The sequence below is a fragment of the Thunnus albacares genome, chromosome 16 (assembly GCF_914725855.1).
Source record: "Thunnus albacares chromosome 16, fThuAlb1.1, whole genome shotgun sequence".
NCBI classification, from domain to species: Eukaryota; Metazoa; Chordata; class Actinopteri; order Scombriformes; family Scombridae; genus Thunnus; species Thunnus albacares.
In genome coordinates this window covers 23,321,132-23,345,659 of record NC_058121.1, presented here as the reverse complement: position 1 = coordinate 23,345,659, position 24,528 = coordinate 23,321,132, and the positions used below count along the sequence as shown (strand labels likewise).

The window sequence follows — 24,528 nt, the reverse complement described above, 5'->3', positions numbered from 1 at the left end:
TTCAACTAATCTTCTTCAACTACTGAATAATGGAGGACTTGAGTAGGAGTTCCTTCTCCTAGACTTAGAAAGGTCACATAATAGCCTGAAAGGGTAATTTGTTATCCTTGGTTACTCAGAGCAGCTGTGCTCTCTTGCTGTTTTGAATAAATGCTTTCACCAAAAATGACGTGTGATCAATTAGTTATCTGTGTATCATGAGCGTGGCCTGTGCGCTTTCATCCTGACGATCTGCTGCTCTGAAAAAAAAACAAAGACACACTGACGGTTTCAAAATAACTGCCATGTTGCCATGGTTTTTGGAAACGAGGTTGGATTTTAAAAACACAAATTGAATCCTCCTGCTATCACTGCTTGATACGTGCATCTAACAGATTGAGGCGGTGCTGATCTGAAGGTTAGTGAAGTGGGTTTGTAATTGGAAAGCATGTCGATTTAAATCCAGACCAGCTGGGAAACACTCTGGAGTATTTTAAAAGAAATATTAATTTTTAAACGAGTTTATACTTTCAGATAGACAACTGATGAGACATTGATATTGACAGGAGGGGTTCTCACTCCATGTAACCTGAAAATTAAAGGTCCAAATCCAAGACTGACCAAAATAATCCTGGCAGGCGGTTTGATTGTAAACACTCTATCTTCCTTTCATTGCAACTGCTGACTACAGGGCTGGATATTGTTGAATTTTACCAACACAATGCCCGACTTTCAGTTCTGATAACCAGTGTTAATTTCGTCAGTGAAAACAGACAATAACATATGTCGACTAAATAATTGTATCCTTTGAAAACAAGAACTATGTCTTTTTCCTTGAGAAATAAAGACTAAATAACAGGGAAGACAGATGAATAGACAGATGAATTAATTACAGTTTTGCTGCAAAGTCTTCTTCAATGAGCTTCATGCATCTGCAGAAACACACACTGTAGCTCCAATGACCAACAAGCTGTAAGTGTCTTTAGTCTTTGTTGACTAAAACCAAACCTAAAATCAAATGACTAAAAACTGACAAACACTAATCAACATTTTCTTAAAAAGATTAAGAAAAAATTTAAATCAGATGCCAAAACTTACACAGCTGATAAAAAAACATATGTTTTCATTACCTTACTCATTACTTATTTAACAGAAAAATGAATATTATACAGTCTAAAATTAGTAAGTTTATACTTAAGGGAAATCTAGATGTCTTTTATTTGAGTGGATTCATTCATATATTAAATCAATTTTAAGAGTATAAATCTAAAGACAAATAAAAACCTGAATTATCAAAAGTGAATAGCACTCAATCCATTACAAGAACTTTAAACTAGAGGTGCAACACTCAGTCAATAAATCAATCAATCAATCAATCAATTTTTATTTATATAGTGCCAAATCACAACAAAAGTCATCTCAGGGCACTTTTCACATAGAGCAGGTCTAGACCGTAATCTTTAATTTACAGAGACCCAACAATTCCCCCATGAGCAGCACTTGGCGACAGCGGTAAGGAAAAACTCCCCTTTAATGGGTAGAAACCTCAAGCAGAACCCGACTCTTGGTGGGCGGCCATCTGCTTTGACCGGTTGGGTTGCAGCGATTAGTTGATAGACTAGAATATTAATCACTAGCTACTTTGATAATCGATTGATTGTTTTGAGTCATTCCAGCTTCTTAAATGTGAATATTCTCTAGTTTCTTTACTCCTCTATGACAGTAAACTGAATATCTTTGGGTTGTGGACAAAACGAGACATTTGAGGACGTCGTCTTGGGCTTTGGGAAACAGTTATTGATGTTTTTCACCATTTTCTGACACTTTATGGACCAAATTACTAATCGCTTAATGGAGTAAATAATCAACAGATTAACTGATAAAGAAAATAATCTAGTTAATTAGTTGCAGCCCTACAAAATCATATTGATGTTGGCAACAGCCTCAAAAATCGCTCTATTACACACTTTGTTTTTTCAGTGTAAACAGCCACATGGAACTTAATAATACAAAGGAAGCACAAAGTCTGTTCCCACAGGCCAAACTTTGAAAAGACTCTGCAGGTATTTACATTTTCTAATTCGAGATATAACTGAGACACCACTGGAACCACATTGGTCCCCATTGGCCTTTCACTAAATCCTAGAAGACCTTTTCTTCCTGCGCAGCTAAAAAAACTGAAAACCTTTAAAAAAAAGTAACACAAAAGGTGAATAAACTACTTTCTCTCCTCCCTGTTAAGTCAGATTTTTACTATCTGACAGCACAAAATAACCATAATTATCACTGACTTGTAGGAAAGGAATTGATATTGCGCTTTCACCTCAACACGATTGGTTTGACAGATGTCTTACTCATCATGTAATCCATGTTCACATGCATAAGGAAATAAATTGGGTTGAGCGGTGCTGCAAAATGCCATTTGTTTTTAGACAAACAAACAGAGACAAACACTGACAGACAATGCTAACGGGCCTTCACCGAGGGAGGTGTTGTGACCAATTCTCAGAGAAGCCTTGTTGTACAAACGTCTCAATTAGCTGACAGCCTGTTCGCCGCGAAATGTCAAAGTATGATGGATTCTGTAATGAGCTGGTGAAACCGAAACACTTCAATAGAGAGGACAGATTCATCAAAACTGATGAGGAGGAGGAGGTGATTTCCAAAATGTCGAATGTGAGAAACTGACCCATGTAACACCTACCTGAACCAGACGTGCATGAATTAATTTTCAAAAAAAAGAGAGCCCCGGTCCGAGCGGGACCTGAGGTTTATGAGACCTGATGGAAAAAATCCTGTCGACACAAACAGACCCAAACAGAGAGAGAACTGAAAAACACCGGCAGCAGCATGATGCACTATCAATTAATCAATTAATTAACAGACATAGAATAGAATGCTTTTAGAGTTGTTGCACATTTCCAGTACATTTGCTTTGCAGCCCTGAAACAGTAATGAACTATACATCAAGGTATGAATATAAATGAGAAAAAAAGTAGAAGAAATATGCATAAATAAAAAAAGAAAAGAAGCAGTAACACATTGTACATTAGAAAGATATACGAACAGTGTATAAAAAGCCTAAAAAGTCATTTGTAAACAGCAGACTTTGTACGTATGAGTATGGTGGTGGGTAAAAAGCAGCAATATAATAATGATAATAATAATAAGAATGAATGTAAAGTCACAGAAATGAAAATAATTTGTTGACATGCTTCAAGGACAAGTTCATATAAATAACTGGAAGTCCTATTCCACCGTCTGTGCCAACAAGAAAACCTTTAAAACTTAAATATTTGTGAATCAAATTCCAAAATATAGACGACTGATTTTTCTAAAATGAGTTTGGCTTCAGTTCCCTCGTCAGAACTTTTTTCCTCCTCTTTGTCGACTATTTGCATAAAACATGAGCAAACAGCTGAGCTCTCGGTTGGTTTTACCTCCTTGTTTCCTTTTCCTTTAACTTGCTCCTCACGTTGACAGAACACCTCGATTTTTCTCTCCTCTCACCTCTAAACACACCGTTTTCTCCCTCAGTGATTGTGACCACATGATCAGAGCTGATACCATGTACACTTTTATCTTCTTTTATTATTTTTTATTATTTATTACTTATTTTCAGCACTCGTAGTTTTAATTTTCCTGTTGATCTAAGGGTATATACAAGTACACAATGTAAATCTCTCTCAGATCTTTGCTACTCTTTTTCAATTTAACTTTTTAACTTATTATAAATTTCTTTACTTTATTATAAATCTGACTGAGTGAACTGCACAAGAATGTTCAAATTACACTGAGTGTCAATCCAGACAAAATGCATCAAATATCACTGAGTCATTTTGAATTTTCTGATTTTCATCACTGCCAAAAGTGTCAGAGAGAAATCACGACTTGAATGACTAAGTGTGATGACTACACTGACTTTTGTGGCACATGTCAAAGAAATGATTAACACCTGGTTGTAGCTGACAATCCACTGAGCGTGTTTTCACCTTTAATGCTATGATGATTTTTATTGATACTGTGATAAGTGTTTTTATTACTCTAATTTTCTGATGATGTAACTGAGACAGCTTCACACCTCCACCTTGACGTCTTCATCAAGGGCAAAGGTAGAGCGTCACTCAAATAACTTTGTGTTAAAGTGATAAAAGAATTTGATCAATCAAATAATCAAATGACTGAAAATCTTTGACATTGTTTTCATAATTTTCTCCTTTTTCTCTGTTTTATATCATTGTTAATTGAGCATCTTTGTATCATTTAGAACAAGCAATTCTAGACTAAAAGTAAGCAACAGCAACAAAAACTATGGGATTAGCTGAGTGAATAAAGGTTCCAGCAATAAATGGTCACCAAATGAAATTTTCCCAGATTAATTATGAAGCCTACAAACCTGCAAAGACTGAAAATCATCATCATATAATATAAGATTGATCAGTTTGTTAGTCAAAACAATTACACTGGTTAATTCACTTTGCAACAACCTTTATATATACTGTATATATACACAGTACCAGTAAAAAGTTTGGACACGACTTTTGACAGGTACTGGATATATTTTATCTTCTTTTTCCACATCCTTGTCTGTACATATTAGCTATATGTCTATGTCTGTTAGCCTACTGTAATTACTTAACTATACGTCTTCTCTGTCGGTACATCTTTTCGGTACATTGTATGTGAGCACATACAGAGCCACTGGGAACCAGTTAAATTCCTATTGTGTTCAAACATGCTTGGCCCATAAGGATTCTGATGTTCATTTCCCTGAAATAGATTCACTGGCAACAATGCTCTGTGTTTCTCTGTATAAAACCACTGAAACGTCAAGGAGACTGTCAGGCAGCATAGAGGAAATTATACATAAAAATAGACACAGGTTTAGAATAAGTCCTGAACCATCACAGGTCTGTTGATAGCTCAACAGACACGCTGTGATGACCCCGTGGGTGACTCGAGTGTCTGCGGTTAGTTCACATGTCTGTAATAACAGAGAGGACTGAACGTTGTAGAAGTTTTTAGACGGCGTAGATTACATCTAAAAAGTTGAAAAATGACAGAGGATTGTGTTGGTGAATTTTAAACATATGGACGAAACCAAGTTACGATGATTTTGATGAGTTTTTTTCTGTCCTCACAAAATAATCGTTGTTTAACTTATTAAAATCACAAAGGTTTCAACTTCTGATAGCAGCTGCTGTATTGAACCAATCTGTCCTAGAACATGACAGGTGAAATAATTTCTGAATGACAGATTGTACTTACAGCAACTAGACAGGAAGTGACATCATAACTTTAGTTTTCTATTGACCACTGGCAACCAAGCTCCCACGCCCACGTATGCTGCGCTTCTGCCTCGATTCATATAAACTATTAAACAGAAACAGATCTGCTCTGAGTACAATATAATTATGACATTTTCCCTCTCAGCCTTTATTTCTTACATCTGAGAAAGGAAACAGCTACAAACAATCTAATAAACACGCTCTGTTTTTCACCAGTTCTGTATTTCCACACTAAACAAATGAGCTTTGGTGCAATTGCCAACCTCGTTTAGTGATTTCATGATCTCTGACCCCCTCCAGCAGGAACAGTCCCACTTGGTGTCACAGCGCTCTCACACATACTCGTGCGCTGCTCTCCCAAGCAGCTGTTTTTGTTCTCCAAGTCTAATTTATGTATCCGCGAACAATGTTGTTGCTCCGTCAGCCTCCAGGGTCACTGCAGACAATGTCAGGGAATACTAATAGCATGCAAATCATTTTAATTATACACTGTTTTTTCCTCTTTCCCTCAAGCTATAGTTTAATTGCAAAGTCTGTGTGTCCTCTTTAGTTGGCTGAGGAGCGGATCGAGAGGTACGGCGAAACCTGGATCAGGCCGGATTGGACCACTGGTTCTGAATCCAAACAGGGTTTTCATGACATTGTGTTCAGTGCCGCAGGTGTTTTATACAACACAGATGTAATGGTGGAAACATGTTAAATTCTTCCTGTTCAGATCAGTCATTTATGTTTTGAGTTTTATAATAATTTCCACGAAAGCTGAAAAAGTAACTGTTCGGATATTCATATAAACTCAATTAATACTTCACCGGCACCATAAATTTCATCATCAATGCTAATAAAAACTTGTTAGCATTCCGCTTTACGTGTACATGAATGAATGAATAAATAAATAAAGAGTTTACAGTCATGTGTGACAAAGAAAAGCATTAAATCATCACATTTGAGAAGCTGAAAACAGCAAAGTTTTGTCATATTTGCTTAAAATATCACTAAAACAATGAATCGATTCAAAAAATAGTTGCTGATTAATTATAGGTGGTTCATCCAATGGGAGAAGTTGAAACTTTAACTTGAATAAAGACTTCAGATCAAACCTTTCCTCGCTGGGCTGTCAGTGTCTACAACGTGTCTTCACATGGTTATAGGATAGGTTCACAATTTGTCTTCAAACAACGGTCAGGAGCCCAGATGAACACTGAAATGGGTTTTTCTTACTGTAATCATTCCTCCTGTTCATACTGGCTATTAAAAGATCTCCTTCAAATGTGCTTTCAGTGTAAGTAATGGATGCCAAAATCCATATTTTGTGCACAAATGCATTTAAAAGTTAATCTGAAGCTTATATGAGGCTTCAGCAGTCTGAGTTAGTCATATCAAGTGGATATCTGACACATTTACAGTCTTTTTAGCATCAAATTCCCTCTTTGTGTTTTCCTGTTGAGCTGCGGTGGAAGTATAGTAACAAAAAGAGGAACTTTGGCACTAAAAAAACTGTAACATTGAAAGATATCTACTTGATTTGACTCATTCGGGCGGCTGAAGCTGGACAGGAGGAATGATTATGGTAGGAAAAACATGTTTTAATGTTCATTTGGGCACCTGACTGTTGTTTTAAGCAAACTGAATAACTGCTGAGTGCCTGAGGGAGGACTGTGACAATGTGTGCAGGTATGAGACTCTGACGAATAACATGCCTGCTCAGCAAGTCTTCTCTGTGAAAATTAATGTCAAACGAGCAACCAGAGACAAAGCATTCACAATCTGCTGACTCAGGCTCTCTGTGTTACTGCTGACCTTGGTCTATGCAGGGGGAAAGGCCACTTTGCAGATCTCACCTGAAGAGATGAGATTAAGTTGCCAATACCCCCAAGCAATATCCACTAACAGCTTTTACACAAATGTGTCATGCACTTTGTATAGATATTATAACAGTTTTCTTGCTACAGCTGCAGCCACACTGAAATCTGCAAAGTTAGACAAATTAAACCTGTAAAATACCCGTAACTTTGAGTCTACATGTGCTGTTGGATATCAGGAATTGACATACTAGCAATTTCCACAACATCTAGCAAATATCTGCACTGTTTCCCAGAAAATATACCTGCAGGATTCTATGATTTTTATCATGTGTGTGTGTTTACATACTAAAGATATTGTAAATACTCAAACAAACACATCTTCTGCATGCAACTGTTGTAGATACAGTCTGATTTTAAAATGCCATTATAACTGTAAACTGGATCAACTTTTCACCTGCAGTTTACAGGTAATAACTTCAGATCAGTACAATAAGACACATATATAAACACCATTCATATAATCACTTGAATGTAAAACTGCTGAAAACAGAAGATCAAATTATTATGTCTGGTTTGGAGTTCGTTTATTCCTCCTCCTGTACTTTCAAGGACGATTGTTCTAGTTCTTTTAAACCAAGGCTGAAGACTTTTCTGTTTGCTGCAAACTTTTATTTAGTTAAATTTGAGACTGTTTATTTATATCACACACTGCACTGTATTTTTTAGTCTACTGTTTAATCTGCCTTATTCTATTTTAGCTTATTTTTATCCTCTATTTTATTTAACTCTCTTAAATCCCATTTAAGTGTCTTTTTGTAATGTGTGTCTTTTACATCTTGTCTTAATGCCTCTTTATGTTTTATAAAAAGCACATTGAACTGCCTTGTTGCTGAAAGGTGCTATACAAAAAAAAACTTGCCTACTAAAAACTGTTACCACATAATTTTACAAATATGAGAGAATACTATCACAAAATCACAATAAATGTTGATCGTTTAAGGCCTGATCAAGATTAATGCCTCATATTTTCTGGTTTCTGGCTCTCGGTTGTGAAGATTTGCTGCTTTTCTCTGTTTTATATCATAAACTGAATATCTTCGGGTTCTGGGCTGCTGGTCGGACAAAACAAGACATTTGTAGATGTCGCCTTGAGCTTTGGGACAACTGTAATACAGATGTTTTACATTTTTATGACATCTCATTGACTGAATTCATAAAAAAAAGTACTCTATTAGTCTCTTATTAAAAAAAAGCCATTTGCTGCAGCCCTGGCTCATTTATGCCATCTTCAGCAACTGAATAGCAGTGGCTGAAAGCTATAAAACACAAGTGACTCTAATCATCTGAATGCTAATAATGTTGCTATTGACAGAGCAACCATAGCAACCGTGTTCACACACAGTACATATGAGCTGTATCTAAGCATATTAATCTTCCCTCGGTGCTTACGGAGCAGAAAACATTTGCACGCTCACACATTAACCAACATCGTTTATAAGGAAAAGCAAACAACCTTCTTGTGTTGCATGTGAGTCGTTTTCCTGCGAAGCCTCGAGTAATTTAAGTCTGTGACACAGATTCAGTCTGGCAGTGATTCCTTAATTCATTAACAATCCAAACAAGGTGATTAACACCTTAATTTACACAAAGTTCTCCTGCCTCACATTTATATTGTTTCACTTTTCAGAAGAAAATGTCATAGTTGGAGGATCTTTATGTGCACAAGAGTAGAAAATTAACGCATCAGATTTTGCAATCATTGCCAATCAAACAGAAACCTATATTCAGTGTGAAAAGTATAAACTCTGCATTTAGAGACTAATTTATTTTCATCAGCAGGCAGCAGTGTGACAATAATAATAACAGTAATAATAAGTTTTTGTTTTTTTTGTTTCAGTTTTTATTTATGCCATAAAATTAATAAAAATGTCCATTTTCAACTGTATTTTAGCTGTGAACTTTTCCATAATAAACACCTCATTAACTTTTCTTGCAATTGTTCTGTTTTTTAACATCCAGGCCCGTAATAAATGCGAGGTCTCCTTGGTGGCCACAACCCCTCCATCATAATCCTGAAGAGTTTCCATATTTAGTTCTGAAATACCTGTTTTTGTACCTCCAGTTGAACTCCCTCCAATTTGGACTGTTTGTTAGCTTATGACCAGACAGAAATGTTTTCATTTGTTTTCAGAAATTTCAGTGTTCAATTCCAGTTCTCCATCTTTTTTCACCATCCAAATCTTTATTCTTAAAATGGTGTTGCAATGCTTTATATATAATCTTCAAATAATTTGTTTCTTCAACTTTTCATCATGAAAAGCTGTTCTATATTAGAAGATTCCCTTAATATGTTTTCCTATTATTTATTTTTCTGCAGATAAAGACTTGACATGCATAATGACCCTGTGCAGGTAGGTTAAATTCTTGAATGAGTTGTTAAAATATTTTTACTATTCGTCCTTCAAAAATGGGCCCAAATACACCAACCCCCTGTCCGTCCATTTCTTAAAGCCACCAAATTCTGTATTTATTGCAATTTTACTAAGTCTTGATATTGAGCTTGAAATATTTCACTTATTCCATATTTAAGACCACTCTAAGAAGACTTCGGGGGAAAAAAGACAGATTTTTATCACTGACAACTTTACATTTGTGAAATAAAAGTGTGAGTAGTTTTTGTTTTTTATGGACTTTGTATTTATGAGGTGAGCCCCAAGTTAGAATAGCAAAGTCTCTTAAAATTTGCATTCATTTAACTGTTTTGTTTTCTGGTCTATTAAGAGCTTTACAGCCTCAGGAGGCTGCTGGCATAGTTGACTGGACGCTGCAGAAGGTTTTAGACGGCAGAGATTACAACTAAAAAGTTTGGGAAGAAAATAACATAAGGAACACAAAGGAAAGCGTTAGTGAGTTTTATGGATATGAATGAAACTAATTATGATGATGCAAGTACAGCACCGCCGTGCTGGAAGTTGATATGTTCAACTTGTTAGCATACAGTTGTTTATTTCCACATCCAGCATTTACAGAGCAACATTATCAATCATTTGGAGTCGTGTTTCTGTCCACCTGGTGAATGTAAGTCCAATATTTACTCTCTTTTAGCTCTATTTGCTCTCTACCAACTCCTGAGGGAAATATCTGACTCTTTAGCTGTTAAATGCTCCACTATGTTCACCAGCTGGTCTACAGCTAATGGTGTCTGTTTGCTGTTTGGTGCCGAGCAGGTAGTGTACAGTGGCTTTTTAAGGCTTGTTATCTTAGAAAAGCTGCCTGCTGCGGCCAAATACGACTCTATGGGAGCATTGAGAGTGAGCCAGAACTGTAAAGTTACAGCTGGACAGCTAAACAATGAGCTGACATTCACTATAACGCTCCATAAAGTCGAGGGGAGCTGCACTACAAGCCAAGCACAACATACTGTACACTGTCAGCTCATATGTTGTTAAGATATCGATTATAGCCACTTTAAAATCACCAAGTGCTGTAGTGGAGCCAATCTACAAAAGCACATGGACATCTGCAGCATCCATACTGGACCATGATCATCAATTCTCCTACTGAGAGCAATGAATGAGGCAGCTTCTGTGTCTTTTTAAAGCTGATTTTGGCAAGATATTGTTTGATACGTCTCTTGTTGTAATGGTAAACATTTTAATCATCCGGCTCTATTTTTTTAAAACCAGCGAACCTCATCTTCTCGCAGTTTCCTCAACCAAGTCAGAGCTTTGCGAGGTGCTGCTCTGTTTGGCTGCCTATCCTGTCAGGTGAAAAGTGATCAATAAAGAACAACAAAAGATATAAAGGGGGTCAAACCCACAGTGATTGTATGGGGGCATGCACGCTCAGCTGCACTCTGGACAAAGACGATCAATCTAAGGAGCTCCTATTACTGCACGAGTATAGCTTACTATTTGTTGAATATTTTAGAGGTGCTGCATGGTGAAAGGAAGGTAATGAAAATTTCACTCCCAAGTGAATTAAGAAGAGCCTGACAGAAGTTAGATCAAACCAACCAGTAACACAAGAAAATGAGAACCCACACCATTCACTTTGCTCCAACGGCTTAATAAGAAATCCCCACAGGGGTCAACACGCAAAGCAAAGGCCAAAATTGCCCTAGATATATAGAAACTGAACTTTAGCGTTACCTGACATGCTAAATTGGGAGAATCTAATTATCATCCTGGGTTGAGATAATTTATTGACACATCTGGAGTGAGTAAAAGTTATTTTGCATCAAAAGAAAGTAGAAAATACCGCTGAAAGTGAAGCAACCTTTAAAGTTAAACCAAAAAAAAATGTACATGCTTTGGATTACAAAATTAGTTCAGTTATAAAGAAAATACAGCAATAAAACAAGCACAACAGCAGCCAAATATACTGTAAATTGCACAGCAGTGTTTTCCCCCACATTCATTCTGAGCACCGCTGATAAACTTTCTCTTGCTCCTTTTCCACATTCTTCAAAGGACATCTATGTGAAAGGTACCGTTATAAGAGTAGCGTAGCTCCGTTAAGGAACAGGGCAGTGCGTAATGTGTGTGCATAGCGAGTGTGTATCTGAGTGAACGTGAGCGAAGCAGAGAGAAAGGTTAGCAGGCTACAGTGTGTCAGTTAATAAATGCTGCAGATTCTCAAGACCAAGAAAAGACACAAAGTTAGCCCTGAAGTTAGCGACAATGCATTAGCCTAACCTCACCAGGCTCACTTACAGTCTGTTAAAAGGAAAATAAAAGATTTCTTTTAAAACACATTATACATGTTAGACAATAATTGCTGAAAACGTGAAAAGAAATGTGAACCATGTTGTACTGAATTGTGGAGTTAGACTGTTAAACTGCTTTTCACCATCTCTGTGTTCAGGATTTTTTGGGTGGGCGTGAAATGGTGGATCCATGCTGTAGAGGGATGACTAGTATGACCCCTCGTCTAACACTATATAAGAACTAGAAGGCCTTAGCATCAGCCGAGTTCAGCATGAGTGATAAGTTCAGAGGCTCAGGTGCTGTTCAGTTTGGCCGTTGGGCATTTCAGAGCTCAGCTTGTTTTTCCATGATTTTGAAACCTAGTTTTATATACCTAGTGATTTTTATAATCAGTCCAATTTGGCTTGGTGGTTAATTACACATTTTTCTGAGGTGTGAAAAACTCAGGAAATATATTCATTATTGCTTTACACAGACTTTAAGGTGGACTGACCTTTAAGGTGGTCCAGCAATTCTCATTTTAGTGTCAATCTCAGCTGCTCTTAAAGAGAGAACGGAGAAGCGTCTAGCTGCTGAGTGTCTTCCAAGTTTTTGATGAGTTCTGATCTGTTCATCAGTTCCGATCCGAGTCTAAATGAGGTCCAGGTGCACAGTGGAGTCGAGACAATAACAACCAGCTCGGTCTGTTTCATTTGGAGAAAAGTCAGACGGCTCTTCGAGTCAATCATTCGCTTGTAGTCCTCACTTGAAAATGTCCGCATTGATGAAGAGGTCATTGGATGGGGAAGCTTTTTAACAAACATGGAGCACCGTTCCCTGCTGGCTGTGTTATTGACAATGTGCATCCATTACTGCTTGTGTTCTTGACAAATGAAGGTCATTAATGAGAAGCCAAGAGCACCTGGTACTGATGGTCACTATCAGCCGCTGGAAAGCCTGAACCAAAACAGCAGCCAGCGGGAAGCCCTGGAGGATGCAAGCTGGCAGTCAAATTAATGTGAATTAAAGATAAAATCATCCATTTACTGGACCGTCTAACCAGGCCGGATACATTCACACATGCAAATCAGTCAGCGGCACAAAGATGTAGTCCTCTTTGCTATTCTTTTTCCTATTTTGACACACACAAAAAAAAAATCTGTTATCAATGTTTGTAATTTTGAAAATAAACTTTTCCTCATAAAGTCAATAAGATTTCCATCATCTCCAGGTCACACGCTGATAAACAAGAGGAACTAGAGATGTGTGCAGTTTCGCTGGCAGAAATCCTAACAGCACTCTGGTATTGCTCAGTAGAGCGTGTATTGCTGAGAAAGGCTCTCATTTCGTATATTGAGATTGATGGACACCGTCTCTTGTGTATTTCCACTGATACGCTGAGATGCAATGTGTCAACTGAACGTGGCTGAAGTGAAAATAATGCTGTCATCTCCCCGTGATACAAAAACCTGTAAAATTAAGATGAATAAGCAGAAGTCATCCTTAATTTACAGCTTGCTTAACCAGATTATATTTATCAGCCTGAATGCGCCCTCGGAGAGCAACCAAGTGGATGAAACAGGGCAACGACTGGCTGTTTGTCAGACTATGACAGGAGGTTATTGGGGGTAAGAACCATCAGAGGGGTGCACTAAACACTTTTTGTAACTGAAGGAACATCAACAAGGAAACTAGGACTGCAACTAATGATGATTTTCATTATGGCTTATTTTCTCGATTAGGCGTTTGAGCCATATGTCAGAAAATGGTGAAAAATGTTGATTGTTTGTTTTCCCGAAGCCCATGGTGCAGCCTAAAATGTCTTGTTTCGTCCCAAATGATGATCCACAACCCAAAAATATTGTGGAGGACTTAGGAAACCAGAAAATATTCATATTAAACAAGCTGAAAGCAGATCATTTTAGAAAGTTTTCTTTAGAAAAATGGAACAAAACAAGTGATTATCAAAATAGTTGGTGATTCATTTTCTGCCGATCAACTAATCGATAAATCGCCTAATCTTTGCAGAGCTTAAGTAAACATACAGCTCAAAACACTCATTTTAAAGACAACAGTAGCCCAATTCTTTGATATCCATAATACATGACAAGTATTCTGTTTTCAATTCCACATTTTATTTGGCTTTTGTCCAAACAGAGAGAGACAAAAGGTTATTGCGGCATCTTCTCATTTGAATAAACATTTCTCAGACCAGTTATGAATATCTTTTCCAATTTAGGGTACTAATTGCTCTCCGGTGGTTAAATCATTAGCTGCCGTAGCAGTTGACTTCTGAAACAGTGATGTAGAACATCAGAGACAAAGCATCTGGAAGTTCAATTAGTTCCCAGGTCAATAAAGTTCAAAAAAACCTCGAGAAGTCATTGTCATCAGCTCAAATGTCTCAAAAACCACCCAGTCCTGATAGATAAAGAGTAAACGCTTCATATTGCCTTTTCAACTCTCTTTACCCTCTTGAATTTAAAGTGATTCGACACAGAGAGGTTTAATCCTCTGCTCTCGCTGAAAGGCTTGTGACACATGTTTCTTTAAATCAATTCTCCCGCAAGTTCAAGCAAATACAATTCTCTTTCATACAGTCTATTTTGATGTCTTATTTTCAGACTCCTCTGTTAAATCTGTCATACAAAGGTTCCACCAAGCAGTAAAAATCTCTACTTTGAGCTTATTTGACTGCTAAACCCCCGTTTTTGTCATCCAATAATATACAGAGAGGATGAAGGGCATGCTGAGTTTATTAAACTATTTTTTTCTAATCCAATTCCAAAAACCTGCAAAACCTCAGAATGATCAAATGTGGATCACATTTCACATTTTAATAGATTATATTAACTTCAACAACTCCTGACAACTTTTAGGACCAGCTATCAAAAAATCTTTCATCTATAAACAGCAGGGACTGAACATATGGAAAATCAATTTTCATATCAATCAAGGCTGTGTGGATTTAAGGAGTCAGAGAGCTCATAAATCATCCACTCCTGATGGGGAAACTGTGGATATGCCTTAGTGAAGCATTATTTACACAATCTACCTATGGTTTCTGCAGGCTTTGCACACTAAGACACTTCAAAGCCCTGCTGGACACTCATTTCATCTTATAATGCTTTTTGTCACTGCTACAGTGTATTTGATGGTACAGTGGTTCAAAGCCCTGCTGGACACTCATTTCATCTTCTCTAAAACTATTCGCTTTTCCCAACTCAGAAACATTTATGAAATTGGAGGCTTTCTTTCCAAATCTGACTGCATTTGTCATGCACAGGCTGGATTATTGCAATTTTCTGTTTATGGGTCATCCAAACAAAACAATCAGCTGCATGAGTTCTAACTAGGATAAAAAGATCAGACCATATATATAACTCCAGTCCTCTGAAACCTTCACTGCCTACCTGTTGTTTTTAGAATATAATTCAAAATCCTCCTTTTTGGTTTACAAAGCAGTTGCTGGTCTGGCACCACAGTACATATCACACATAATGTCAGTTGTAACCCCAGCAGATCTCTCCGATCACAAGGTGGAAATCTCCTCCAGGTGCCTATAGAGCACTTTCAAAGTCTGGTGAGATGTCTTTCAGTATTTACGCACCTAAGAATGGAAAGGTTTGTTGGCTGAACTCCAAACACTGTTCCTTCAAATCCAAACTAAAGACCTTCCTTGTCACTCGAACATAAAGGGCGTGTTCATTCTTAAATGAACACGCCCTCTTTGTACAGTATGTTTGTTTGTGTTCATGTATATGTGTTTTTATGTATATGTATGCATGGATGTTTCTGTTTATTTGCACATTTTTGCTGTTTTTATTAGTTTTTATGTAAAGCATTTTGAACTGCTTTTGTATGAGATGGTGCTGTACAAATAAATTTGAATTGAATTGAATCATATTTACATATAGTATACTGTATTTATTCAGATTTTTCTTTAAATTGTTAAATGTCCAATACATTAAATAAAGCCTGGTGCTATTTCATATTTCTCTTATGGCCAAGAAAAAGACCAAAATAAACAATGTGTTAATCCGTCTCTCAATACTTTCCGACTTCCCTATTCTGTCTGGGGCTTTTGGCTCCAGCCTATTTGTTCCTAATGAAGACATAAATATTTAAAAAGCTCACAAATATATACCGAGTTGGCCCAAATGTAAGATGTTTTATTTTCAACTTCAGTTTCAGTTTCAATTTCAGTTTATATAAAGTACACTCAAAGAGTCTCTGCACACTTTACAAGTTAAAAAAACAAAATAAACAAAAAAACACATAACTAACATAAGGCTGAGGTTAGTAATTTAAATATAGAGATCATATAACCAGAACAGGGTTGGGGTAACAACTTGAACTACTTGACTACTGCTGGAGATATAATGTTATATAACAAGATATAACATGTGCCTGCACAGTTCATGTAAATAAGATGATTTTTCTTATTCATCGTGTTTAAGGCGGTCTTTTGCGATGCGCTTATCGTGCATGTTCGTATCGTGACGACGATGAAAATACGACGATCGTTAAGCCATAATTGAGAAGTCGTCTTTATCGGCTCAAATGTCTCCAAAACCACCCGGTCCTGATAGATAAAGAGTAAACTCTTCATATTGCCTTTTCAACTCTCTTTACCCTCTTGCATTTAAAGTGATTCGACACAGAGAGGTTTAATCCTCTGCTCTTGCTGAAAGCCTTGTGACATGTTTCTTTAAATCAATTCTCCCGTATATCAAGTATCAAATACATTTCTCTTTGCTCCATGCAGTCTATTTTGTTGTCATACAAAGGTTCCACCAAGCAGTAAAATCTCTACTTTGAGCTTATTTGACTGCTGCTATTTGTCATCCAATAAAATACAGAGAGGATGAAGGGCATGCTGAATTTATTAAACTATTTTTAACCGGAGCAGGGTTGGGGTAACTACTTGTCAAAGAGGGAAACTGTTAGTGATTTGAGTTCCCAGCCTTTGAATTAGGAGAGGCCAGAGCTCACAGAGAAAAGATGTGTTTTCAGCCTAGATTTGAAAGTCTCAAAAGAGTTTGCCTCTCGAATGTGGAGTGGTAGCTTATTCCAAGGAAGAGGAGCTTGGGGGGGCAAAGGCTTTATCACCAAAAATAGAAGATCAGGGATCCTTTCTTTTAAAGATGTTTTTGATTATTATCGGACAGTTGTAAGTGAAGTGATAGACAGGAAATAAGGGGAGAGAGATGGGTATGACATGCCTACAATGGTCCCTGATTGGAATCGAACCATGGGTGTTGCAGTTATGTAGCATGCGTAGTGACCATTTGGCTACCTGGGTACTCTGGAGAGATCCCTCTTGAATGGAGATAGTACTACTGTAACAGTGGCTCCTACAGAGAGTGTTGCATTATGGGTTGTTTGTAGCATTAGGCGAGGGTTAGGGTTAGGGGTTAGGGGTTAGGGTTGTTTGTAGCATTAGGCAAGGGTTAGGGTTAGGGGTTGGGGTTAAGGTTAGGGTTAGGGTTAGGGTTAGGGTTAGGGGATAGGGTTGTTTGTAGCATTAGGCAAGGGTTAGGGGTTAGGGGTTAGGGTTAAGGTTAGGGTTAGGGTTGGGGGTTAGGGTTAAGGTTAGGGTTAGGGTTAGGGTTAGGGGTTAGGGTTGTTTGGGTTGTTTGTAGCATTAATGTTGCTTGGTTATCGAGTTTTTTCCAGTCTATTAGAGTCAGTGAGCACTAAACGTGTTTGGTTAGCTCAGTTTAACCTGCAAGAGTTTCTGAAAGCTCGTATGACATGTTTTTCTGCAACGAAAGAAAAAATTCATGACGAGTAAAAATGTCTTTACTGCAGAAACATGGCGTGAATGATCTGTCAAACAGCCAAGAATTACTGTCGTCATTGATGAGGAGATCAAAAACACAGACAGACAGTCTGAAAAAAGAAAATAATTTCAACACTTCCAACAGTCTGACAGGAGAGAGTTTGTGACTGATATACTAGCTACATAAATGTGGGATACACTGTATGCTCTGCATAAGCGGTGCTAATAAGAGGCTAGGGGAGACTAAACCCCCCCCCAAAATGATCATGGAAACATTATGCTGAAGCTTTTTGTGAATTAGTTGGCTTGCTGAGAGACCAAGTGGGAGAGACAGAAATTCTAGTTACTGATTATAACGACCAACACAAGCAGCACCCTGACTGCCTGTCTGTGTATTTTGGTGTCAAATACAGCAGGCACAGTGAACAGGTGGGAGGAGAGGAACAATTGGGGTGAGGGGGGTTATTCAGAAGAAGCAGTGCAAAGCAAGTTGTTGGTGTTGCTGTGCTGAGAATCCTGTGTGTCGTGAAGTATCTCAGGGAAACTTTCCCATCCGGACGAGTTTGAAAGTGTATCTTCAAATGTCTTTTTCCAAAAAGAAGGTGGGTGTTGTCTTATATTTGGGCTGATACGGGTATTTCATTTTTATAAAAAGGCTCAGTAATTTCTTAAAAGAGCTGGTCATTGTAGTTTTTAGCAAGCAAACAGGAGGAAATAGAGCATTTGTTCAGGACTATTTTCAGCGGCAGATGAATCCACATTTGGTTGACAGCAGGATGGTGTGTGTGGGACTGAGTCAAAATAAACTCCAGTGTATATGTACATGGTGATGAAGGAACATGTCACCCAGTGCAGCAGTGTGGCTTATTGATATGTTTTTAATAGGTTTTGGACCTATTAAAGCTCTACGGCACAGAGGAATAAGATATATCAAGCTTTGTGAACACACACCACACTGAATATCAAGGCCTTTAAGCATCTAGACATTCTCTGATTATTGCTGCAGCAGTTTTTTCTTTTTTTTTTCTTCATTACCAAAATGTTAATCTCCCCTACTGATGAAATGGCTCATAAACATATGCTAAAACTCTTACTGAGGCTCTCTGCTGATGATGCAACCAGCCATGTCTGCCCCTGTCAATCCCACGCACGGTGAGACAGATTCACTTCTCCACCGAGGCACATTAACCATCGGTGCACGTATGAGCAGTCCATTTTTATTTCTTAAAACGCGGGCCTATCCCTGCTTTGCCTCTCAACAGGATATGAAAGATGAGGAGATCACAGACGGAGAGGGGAAGAAACCCAAAGCAGACACAATAGGAGTGATGGCTATCAGCCCAGCCGGGACCCATGAGCCTTTGGTAATTCATGACATTTCAGGAAACTTATTTAGCTGTGCTCATGCATACACCAAATAACCAGCAGGGATGGAGATCAGTGCAGTCGGTGGCACTCAGTTCGTTGATGAGAGAGAAAGACTAACTAGCTCTGATTATCAGTGAACAGATGTAGACACAGAATCCATAAATAGCAAAAATATTTTCCATTTCAATATCCAGCACTTGTTAAATCACCTGTATTTTGATAATCAATTGATTTTTCATACAAAAATGCCAAAAAAGTAGTTCCACTAGCTCTTTGTCTTAGTACTGTATGAGGATTAGCTGAATGTCTTTTGACTGTTGGTTGGACATAAATAGACATTTCAAGACGTCACATTGGAATCTGGATGTTATTTTTTTTGGCATTTTGTAGACACAACGCTCTACATAAATACTGTGTTGAAGGGAAATTATATATATATAAAACAAAAACAAATATAATTCATGTACGTTAAAAGAAAGGCATAGGATCTTTAACCATTCCCTCTCCTTTCTCTCTCCCCCGGTCCTCCCGCTTTCGCTGTTTAGGGGCGTCACTCCTAGTTATCAAATCAGATTGCTCCACGATTTCTAACCACTAATCACGGCTCAGCTGTCAGACTTTAAAATCTGTTTCCCTCTCTGTCGCTGTCAGCTGTCATTCCCTCCTCCACCCCATCCATCCACCTCCACGGCTGCAAGCTCTCTCCTCTTCGTCCCAGATCACCATCTCGCCTTCTCCACTCTGTTACTTCAGCACCAGGCCCGAGTTCACCAGAAGCCGCTACCTACACCACCAAGATCTACACCTCTTCATCACCACCACCAGTGTCTAGACTCCATCTGGGGGGGGGGGGGGGGGGGGTGTGATCCTATACTACTCTTGCATTCACCTCCCCCCTTTCATATCCAGTGACATCACGATGGGATCTAATCGCCAAAGACTTTTCCATCTTCATCTATCATGCTTGTTCAATAAATATAATTTACTTCATAAAGAAATTGAGTCTCTCATGATTGAAGTAAATCCAAACTGAAGTCCAGAAGATTGCGACTTTTCAAAATGGAACAACTCCTGTATAAAGTCAAAAACAAATTAACACCTCGAAATAGTTGTTTCATGTTTTAAATTTAAAAAATCTTATATGACCTGAGAGAAATTTGCATGTTAAAATAAACAAAGGGTAAAATACAAATACATATATATATATATATATTTCAGTTGACAGGATGAATTTATGGAATAGTTTGGGACAAAATGTGAAGAACACATTGTAAGTTAAAACAAATAGAAAACTGTATGATCAGTATGGCATGTTTGCATTATCATGGTGTGGTTTGCTGTTACTTTTGATGGCAATAGATTGTATATTGTAAGCAGGTTTGGTGGTTTTTGCAGGTTTCACAAAGTTAAATTTAAGACTTTTGAAGACCTTTTTAATACTGAACAGAAAGCAATTTATCACTTGTTTCATGATCATACCGACTAAAATTATAAAAGTATGATGGAAAACCAGCAGGGAAGATATGGCCTGAGATGAAAAATGATGAATTAATTTAAGCTCATTAAAGATTTTGCTAAAATCCAATATGATGAGGTCCCCAGCTACTGAAACTCCACAGAGAAGGATTAACATCTTTCATAACATATCAGAACAGTTTTATCATCTCATTCTGTAAAGTTTTAACACTTTTCTCCAAACAGTTAAAAAGATGGAAATGATCAAGATCCTTTTATTCACACTTCTGTAGCACTTCAAGACGTGCGTTGAACCTCTGCAGGAAATAGAAAACAAAAGACATTTACTCGACATCAGGGCCTCTGATATAATGTTAAGAGCCTCAGTGATCACTCATAAATAAAATACAATGGGCTCTCTTCATTGATCCATTACAAGAAAGCAATTCCTTTGAAAAGAAATCAAAACTACTGGTGCTTAACAGGAATTAATACTCATTTGGTAGACTCAATTAGAAACAGCACTTCAATGTCAAACAAATCCATAAAATGATGAAGGGATAAAACTTTTAGGATCTTTTTTGTTGTTTTGCTGGCAATGAAAAACATCAGTTTGACTCAGTTACAGATGTAATGTTGCGTTGAATAAGTAAACAACTATCAGAAGGTATTAAAAAAAGGATTTATTTTTCCACTCGGTTGTGCAGCTATGCAATTCATAGCACTTAGCAGGATGAATGAATGACAACAATCATGGGACCAAAGCACAAACATTTCACACATTTCTTGATGATAACATTTTCCCTGCTGACATGGCAGCTACTGGAAACATAAATACCATTAAGCCTGTAAAAAGGATTGAAATCTTCATTAAATATGCATCTGTGCTGTTATTTATATTTACGTAAATACTACTTTCTGTTACAAATCTTCTTTTCTCTACTTATGTGGAAGTTGAGTCCTTTTTTTTTCACTAATCGGTGGAAGAAGCTTTGATGTTCAGCTTCTGACAGAATCCCTTTTAATTCTCAGCATGTGTTACTTTTCTTGTACACGCGGGATCTTATCTGTCCGAGCACGTGAGGAGACTTCCTATCCTCCACATGTAGATAGAAAACAAGGGGAACTCATCTGACAACAGGAAGACGTGTTGTTCCAGGTGACTCAGGAAGCCCGTCTGCTCCGACCCCACCTCCACCCTGCACGGTACCTTTGATTTCCGCAGTAGCTCCTCCACGATCCAGAACAGGTGGCACGAGTTCTGATACTGGTCCACGGGGAACTTGTCCAGCCCTGAGCTCTCCTGCCCCTGAGAAGAAAGAGAACATTGACTTTAAAACCTTTACAACTACATCTTGTAAACTCGGCCGACAGTCCTTCTGCACAGCCTCCCCAGACTTGGCGAGACGGATTAACAGATGATGGTGCAACATGCTGCAAGCAAATAGTTACTGCAGGAGTTATTCAAAAGCGGATGACAGCGCCGAAATATAAAAGTGAGGCACGAGTGTGATTGTTTTCAGAGCGCATACTAATTCAAGTAAGGTATAAAAAACACACAAAACACTTCAAACCAAATGTTAATTATTCAAACAAACAGAAGCTGCTGGATTTCTTCCAGGTTGCGTCTCAGTGTGCCTTTGTAAATGTGTGTGTGTTAGTGTGTCTGAATCTTTAGGTGTGAATGTTTGTGTGTGTGTGTGTGTGTGTATGCACCTGTGTTTGTGTGTAACTGTGAGATGTCAAGGAGGAAAAACAACCACCAGATGGCTGTCAGGTATTCCTCCAGGCTAAAACCTTCAGAGAGTTGACAGAACGTGACAACAACACCCCTTAACCTGTAACACACACACACACATACACACACACACACACACACACACACACACACACCTCATCAGCATCAGGTCATTTAGCACTTTGCTCTAGAAACATTTATATGTCACTTCTGTCTACTTGGAAACTCTTTAATACAGATTTACACTGCTGACACAATGGTGGTTAATGACTAGTCTTTCTAGTGTCCCGACCGCTCAAAGCACTCTTTTCTACACCCCAACATTCACAAACACATTCGTACACTGATGGCAGAGGCTGCCATGTAAGGTGCCAACCTGCTCACCAGGAGGAGTTTCTAATCATTCACACACACAAACAGTGACGGCACAGCCTTCGGAAGCAATTTGGTGTTCAGTTTCTTGCTCAAGGACACTTTGACATGCAGACATGAACAGGATCAAGGAATCGGAAGTATTTTTTATTCTATTGGATCTTTGCACAAAATATTCTGAGTGTATTATTCATATCGTACCTCAATCGCTGCTGAAATTTCAAGTTTTACAAATACTCCCATCCTCCAAGCTCCCTGAACTAACCACCATGTGTAATGCATTTGGTTTCGCTTCTACAAAACCAGAGTGCATCAGTGCAAGAAGGTTGGTCCAGCATTTGAAGCAGAGCTGGTAGTATATTTGTTGTTTCACCAAATATCATGCAAGTTCTTATTTGAAGCATAAGATTAAGGCTGCAACTAATGATCAGTTTTATTAATCTGTTGATTATTTTCTCAATTAATTGTTTGGTCTATGAAATGTCAGAAAATGGTGAAAAATATTGATCACTGTTTACTGAAGCACCGGTCATTTTTTCCTTATCGATTATCAAAATAGCTGGTGAATGATTTTTTACATAAGGTAATTTCCTGTTGCTCATTATGACGTTTCTCTCATCAAAACAAATGTCATATTTTAGAATCCTGCAGGACAATTGTTTGTCAAATGCTCACAAATCAGCCACAGGTAAGCAACCTTTGATGTAGTTCACATTAGCCACATGAGCTGTTTTTTTTAATGCAAGACAGTGACCGTTAGCTGTCCGCAGTCATTCACTAACATTTCATCAACATCCAGTGACATCCAGGTAATTTTATCGTATTAGCTGTTTGTCAAAATAAATAGATGAAACTTAGAAAGTAGTTTGAGCTAACTTTATTCTTTAGTCCCAGTGAGAGCAGTGAGGCAGCACTTAGTGAACGGTTTCATACATGCTAATGTAAATCTTGTGCATTTACATTAGCATGTATATGCACAAAATTGTGCATTTACACAATAAAATAAAGGTTTGGTATACTGAGGTGGAATTTTTTCTTTGTCTACACCTGCGCAGAGTCAAACTTTAAAGAGCAAATACACACTAAATTCATTCATTCATGTTAATATTGGTGATTTTTCCAACAATACACATACTGTGGGCGTAAACTGCCTTTTTTGGATTTTAAAAAATTCAGTTCAGCCGAATTCTCTGCCCCTACCTAATCGTGACATAATAAGCAAGATTCTGAGGTAGATTTCGTATATCAGCTGCCGCACCAAGTATAAATAGTAGAACGTTAACTGTGGCCTGAGTTTGTGCAGACAAAGCTGCTGGTGACGTTAGCAAGCCTTCATAAGCAATAGTGGAGAGAAAATGTTGTAGATGAACGAGAGATTTATTTGAACACACGTATCTTTCTTGTGCAGGTGCTGAGTCCAAAAAATTTATAGGTAATTTCTGCTTCCAAAGGACTCGAGAAAAAAGGACTTTTTCTAAAGAGTTGTGAGTCCTTGGGAAGCAGAAATCAACAATAGTCAAAGCTTAACAAGATATTCAAGGCTGACAAACAATAACGTGAACTTTACCACCAAGTATTACTGATATCTGAACCGTGGGGGACTCTCCAAGAGCTTGCCACAAGATGAAATCTCTGCTTTGTCACACATATCTCTGCATGACAGTATATTGATTCAAAGTGTCCAATCTGTAGTTTCTCATAAATGTAAGCCATAATAACAGACTGCATACAGTACTACATACAGTGAGTTATATATGGAAAATAAGCATTTTTGGATTTCTTTGGAACATATTTCACTTCTGTGTGTTTTATCATTACTAATATGACCAAATCTTTGGCAGGGTTATGAAACATGCATTACTCAGATTTATGTAGCTGTCAGTCAATCTGAGTGTGACAACAGGCTCAAATCTTTCTGTTTGGACTGTGAATTTAGGGTTCTTATATATTTACACATATTTGGTGAAGATTGCCAGGCAGCCTGACACAGACGCCTCAGACATTCACGCTGTCTGCTGCAGCAACTGTCAACAAGATAGAAGGAATATATTTC

General features: G+C 37.9%; 1 protein-coding gene across 4 annotated transcripts in view; it reads right to left on the bottom strand.

The window, feature by feature from the left end:
• Window positions 1-21,025: 21,025 nt before the first annotated feature.
• The window catches only part of mei4 (meiosis-specific, MEI4 homolog (S. cerevisiae)), a 65,276-nt gene continuing 61,773 nt past the window's right edge, over window positions 21,026-24,528 (bottom strand). For all 4 annotated transcript variants that reach the window (XM_044329556.1, XM_044329555.1, XM_044329554.1 and 1 more), the window contains one exon: window positions 21,026-21,674. In XM_044329556.1, coding sequence (XP_044185491.1) covers window positions 21,429-21,674 — 246 coding nt within the window. In that variant the 3' untranslated portion in view covers window positions 21,026-21,428. The remainder of the gene's footprint in view (window positions 21,675-24,528) is intronic.